This window comes from Helianthus annuus, chromosome 1 (genome assembly GCF_002127325.2).
Source record: "Helianthus annuus cultivar XRQ/B chromosome 1, HanXRQr2.0-SUNRISE, whole genome shotgun sequence".
NCBI lineage: Eukaryota > Viridiplantae > Streptophyta > Magnoliopsida > Asterales > Asteraceae > Helianthus > Helianthus annuus.
Window position 1 is genome coordinate 56626624 of NC_035433.2, and position 5470 is coordinate 56632093.

General features: G+C 39.3%; 1 protein-coding gene across 1 annotated transcript; it reads right to left on the reverse strand.

Moving 5' to 3' along the window:
• Positions 1-1081: 1081 nt before the first annotated feature.
• LOC110866551 (triacylglycerol lipase SDP1) lies at positions 1082-4483 on the reverse strand. Its single transcript, XM_022115698.2, has 3 exons — positions 2472-4483; positions 2243-2386; positions 1082-2157 (listed from the first exon to the last, which is right to left on the reverse strand). Exons 1-3 carry the CDS (start codon positions 3900-3902, stop codon positions 1291-1293), a joined length of 2442 nt encoding a protein of 813 aa, XP_021971390.1. The 5' UTR covers positions 3903-4483; the 3' UTR covers positions 1082-1290.
• Positions 4484-5470: the final 987 nt, after the last annotated feature.

Here is a 5470-nt window from a genome sequence, read left to right on the forward strand (position 1 = left end):
AAGTGGTGTAGGTGCCGACACGCAATGGTAATGTGTAATGTAATGCTTGCCAACTTAAACCCCTTTTAAGTTAGAAGGATTTATAATAGTAAGCAATTTCAATCGGTGTGAACTTCTAGTAAATATGAAAGTAGTAAGTTAATAATTTCTAGTAAGTTATAAATTGGAATGAAATGAAAAGGAAAAAAGTAAAACAGACATGTAAAAAGAAAATTCGTCAATAAAGAAAAGGAAAACGAAGAAAAAAAGGTTTGTACAAAGTGCACTGAAACTTTGAAATAACAAAAACGTGTAATTTGCACATCATAAAAGTTAAGTGGCATGAAGTAATAAAAACATGTAATTTCTAAATCATAAAAGTTAAGTGCCAGAATATGAGAAGACCTAAACAACACTGGCGCATACATGTGTTATAATTTGATATATATAATAATTTGTAATTATAAGTGTCTGATACTAGTATCATGGCTTATGGGTTAGTGACTAGTACCTCTTTAAAAGTATGTGAACGTTTCATAACTAGTGATGTAATGAGTTATGACCATAATGAATTCATGTCAAAACATAACTGTTAGTAGGAAGTATCAATTTGTTCGGATCAAAATGAGTTCATCTTGAAATGGGTTGTTTAAAAAAGTATCAAAATAGGTTAACCCGCAATATTTGCTTCTACGGCTGCTAGTGGCAGTAGTGGAAATAGCGGCAGTGGAGGCGTCGACAATGGTGATGAATAAGACAGTGACAGCGATGGCCGTGGAGTTGGCAGTGACAATAGTGGATACGAAGGTGACGAGAATGTTGGTGAGTGGTTCTCACCTGTTAGTCCTATTTAAAATTGTCAAGTTTCATAAAATAAAAAGTTCCAAATTGATACATTTATATAAAACAAGTAAAATTACTTTTACCTTATCAATTATACAACTTAATAAATTATCAAGTATCATCATCATTATTTAATAATATTTAAATAAATATATCAATAAAATAAGGGAAAACTGCCCTTTTTATTTTTTTACGTATGGACACTTACAATATGTGGTTTTTAGAGACTAGATGAAAGTTTCTCTAGAAGAATATATACTTTACATAAAAAAAACATTATTAACAATTATTATTATATGATAGAGATATGCATGAAATGGTGGAGTGGAATAGTGATTCCACTTCAATTTGCTGGATATCAACCATACAATACAACAGACCGTTTATGTCTACAATTCATTGCTTACTAGACCTATTCCGAGTCAACTCAACCGGGTAAACTAAACTCAACATGAGCACAAGGAGCCACTAGTCCTTCACATCAACACCGGTTTTGTGATCACCATCCTCATCATCTACAGGCCCACATTCCGAATTCGAGCTAGCATCCAAGTCCTTCTCCGGCGAGTCAAGCTGCACACACTCAGCAACCGAGTGAGACGGTGAGTTGTATTCCGAGTCATGGCTTCTGTTAGACGGTGTCACGTCTCCTTTCCTCACCACATTAAACACAATCCCGTTATGTATCCTCTCCGGCTGAAGAAGATCGCCTGCAGCCACCGTGATGCTACCACTACTACTACTGGTATGGACCCGGTTGTTAGGGGTGTTTTCCCGTTGATCGGCTTCGGGATCCGAACTTCTCTCAGGCGGTACCACACGCAAGTTTTGGAAACTCCTGAGCGCCTTGTTCATTTTCGAGTCCGTATCTAGGTTCTGAACGAACTCGACGAACTGATCCGCAGAAGTCGTTCTCATCAACGGCCCACCAGATCTCGTCCACGTATTCAACTCCGCACTCTCTGACTCGCTATCGCTCCCGTCGTGTATGCGGTGGTGCCGCCAGTTACGACCGCCGTAGTGGAGGGTGGCGTCTGCTAGATCTTCTTCTAGAGATCCTGTTGAATTCTCTCGTGCTATACAGTTCCACGACGGTATTCGTTTCGATGCGTTAAACCGGACACTGTTTGATCCACCGTGAGAAGCCGCAGCCGCGCGTTCGGCGCTTCGTTTCAACCTACGCATGTGGTTTAGAATCGCGACACACTCGTCAAGCGCGAGCTCGATCCCGCAATTGGCTTTTATGGCAGAAAGCTTCTCCCATGTGCATCTTCGGCCTTGATTGGCGGCTTTTTGAAGCTCCAAATGAGACGGATTTTGTATGATCTTCGAGTACTGGTAACAGAAACATAAAATCGAGTTACTTACACTTTCATAACAAACGATTGGAACCAAACTGAACGCAAGCAAAATAACTCACCTGAGCTAACGTTGCAGGCATAACGACGGTAACATCGCCCTCCCAATCTTGAGCAAATAGCTTTGCAAGTCCTCCTAACGGAAAACCGAGTTCCAGAACTTGATTGCATCGGTGTTTCACTTCCATTTCGACAAGATGTGCAAGCTACAACAAGATCATATAATATTTAAAAAAAAAAGAAAATATAAAAAAGCACAAATTTTAACAGTATAGATTTGCAGGAATGTACCTTTGCGGCAAAATTGCCCCCGTAAGCTCTCACGAACTCTTTAAACCGGAGTAAAGGCGCGATATGTGGATTTGCTTGACTAACGATAAAATGATTTACATTAAAAAGCTCTTTCAACTGAATCATGGGCAAATCAATCTCCAAACTACCGTCCCTCCAACGCCTGACAGACGTGCCAGTAGCTTCCTCGGGGCCCCAATGAAAAGGCGGGTGATACGGTACAATTTCACCGCTTCTATCCTTTGCCATAAGTTCTTGAGCTTCAAAAAGGCCAGGGAACGCACAAGAAGCGGTAACCGCGCTCCATATAACCACGTGAGGTGAAGTCAAGTAGTTTAAACATCTTGGCGGCTCGTGTTTTCTTGGGGAACATACGGTTATACCAAGAACACGGCCCGTCATATCGTAAGCTTCTTGAAACGTAAGATTATTTGTTAAGTTTCGTAACAGAACTTGTAAATGTCTAATGTCGTGAAGCGCTCCTTGCGTCATAACCCTTTTGAAAACATTGAAAATTCCCCCCATTTGATCGAAGAATTGCAACGAATACCACGAATCCTCGAAGAAACTTTGAAGTTCGGGCCATGATCTGGTAGCGACAACCGAACACATTATGGACCCCACGCTCGACCCCGCGATTATTCTAGGCAAAAGTTTATGTTCTACTAAAGTTTTCACCACACCCACATGAAACGATCCAAGTGACGCACCACCACTTAAAAGCAAAGCGGTTCTACCAAACGCATGCCGAGTTTCATGCATAAACGCGAGCTTCTCTTCTAAAAGAAGCTCGTCAGAATCCGAATCACAAACCATTCTTAATTGCATTGAAACCTCATCGATATACTCTTTAATCAGCTTCGGGACTTGATGCCTACCTTTATGAAGCTCGGGATTACACATGTTTCCAAGATTTCTAATCAAATCCGCACGCATACAAAAAATAATATCTCTAAGCGAACACTCTTGACGCCTATGTCTAAGCTCCTGAAGTTTATTCCTAACAAGTTCTACATCGTAAAGATCATGCTCATTCAACTTAGGCGTTTCTTTATCCAACATTTTAGCAGCGTGGGCCCATTCTTCATACGTTAACGCAGCCCTCATCATGTTCCTCCAAAACTTCCTTCTATACGCCATTTCGGCTTTTAACTTCACATTCGTGTACCGTTTTAACAAAAACGCTATCAATGTCACCAACAACAATATCCCTTGAGGGTTCCTAGGGTGCAACCATGATACAACAGGTCTACCAATGTCGGAAACACTTGTTCTAATCCTATGTAGGTAATCCAACAACACGTGTACAATCTGATGCCTCAAATGTGCAATTGATTTGCATAACAACACCCTAAAAGCAATCGTTCTGCCAAACAAGGTTGTCGGTCCGATTAAAAACCGATCAACCGCCGCTTCACTACTTATATCCATTTCTAAAGTGCAAATTTCAACTTTCTAATCAAAACCCTAATTCACAATATTTTCCCCCAATTTTCAAATCAAACCCTAATTTTCAAATCAAGCCCTAATCTTCAAATTAAGCCCTAAATTGTTAAATTCAACGAAATTAAATGAAGATTAACAATAGCTGACCTTAATCAGAGTGAAATCAACCGCAAAGATTGACGAAAACTGCGAAATTGGGGAAGAACAAACCCTAATTGCAACTGGAAATTCAAAATTGTGTTGAAGGGTGTGAAAGTATTGATGAATTGAATAGAAAGGTGGGTCCTTTAAAGATTGAAATGACGATGAAGGTATGGGATCTGAAAGTAGATCAGAAGTCAAGTTGAAAATGTGATCAAGATAACATCAACATGTATCTCGTTATAATATTATATGTATATGCGTATTGAAACAAAATTATTCAAAGTTGCGGATAAGAGGAGGTACAGGTGTGCATCATCGGTGACTGTGCACAAGATGATGAAGGAACTGGTGCTCAATTTTGAAAATTGATTAAAACTGGGGCAAAATTGAGAATTTAGGGTTAAGAAATTTGGGGATTTTGGAAAGGGTTTGGTAGTTCTAATCTTATGGTAGTTTTAATCTTATTAAGGTTTTAGTTGCATTTAATCATTTATTATTTATATATAATATATAATATATAAGGCTATATATGGTGTGGTCATGACCTTTATGACCACCATGACCCTTGATGTCATCGTCATGTCACTCACCTCTAATCTACCATCTAAAACTATTACCCTAAGGGTATGGTCATGACACTAAAACCACTATCCCTATTTATTTTAATTTATTTTTGTCTAAAGAAAGATGAAATGAAATCTTGAAAAATGGAACTAGGACCATGGTTGTCATGGTTTAATCCATGGGAACCATGGTGAATTAGGCAAGGGGTGGTGTAGTTTTTTATTCATGTTCTTACATAACGAATTATGTCCCAACCATGACCCTCACACACTTTTATCTAACATGTGGTTAGGTATAGGTAGGAATTAAATGCTTGTGGATTGCGATTAATTTTACTATTGTTAGTGATGAGGCGATTTTAGTAGCTACGTGTTGGTTGTATGGCGGACGATAAATGATACGATGTTTAGTAGTAAGTAGTTAATGACAACAACATCAATGGTGGATTATATCGATACTACTTCTTTCTTGTGGGTTAAAATTCGGACAAAAATTGCATTTTTATAATGGTCAAAATTGTGTAGTTTTTCTTTGTATCTGCTAGTGTATTTTTACTTCCATGCCTCTACCTTCTTTCTTAGGCCATGCGTAGTGGAGCATGATATACCGCCCAAATCAAAATAGCGCCCTCATAGCGCCGCCAACACCACTACGGCGGGCGCTATGGGGTGGTTTTTCTTCTCTGGCGTGGTCTCCTTCGCGGCGTGATATTCTCCAGCATGTTTCCCCCCACTCACACACATATATATGCATACATATGTATGTATAATTGAAGGGGTTATATAACCCCCTTACCACTACACCCTATTTTGATATAACGCTTCATAAAGCCCTTCTCTTACGCA

Excerpts from the sequence above, each read along its gene's own strand:
- LOC110866551 (XM_022115698.2), bottom strand. The coding sequence starts at position 3,902 with ATGGATATAAGTAGTGAAGCGGCGGTTGATCGGTTTTTAATCGGACCG. Across the intron at positions 2,387-2,471 it reads GGGGCAATTTTGCCGCAAAG|CTTGCACATCTTGTCGAAAT; the intron begins GTACATTCCTGC and ends ATCTTGTTGTAG. Across the intron at positions 2,158-2,242 it reads TGCCTGCAACGTTAGCTCAG|TACTCGAAGATCATACAAAA; the intron begins GTGAGTTATTTT and ends TTCTGTTACCAG.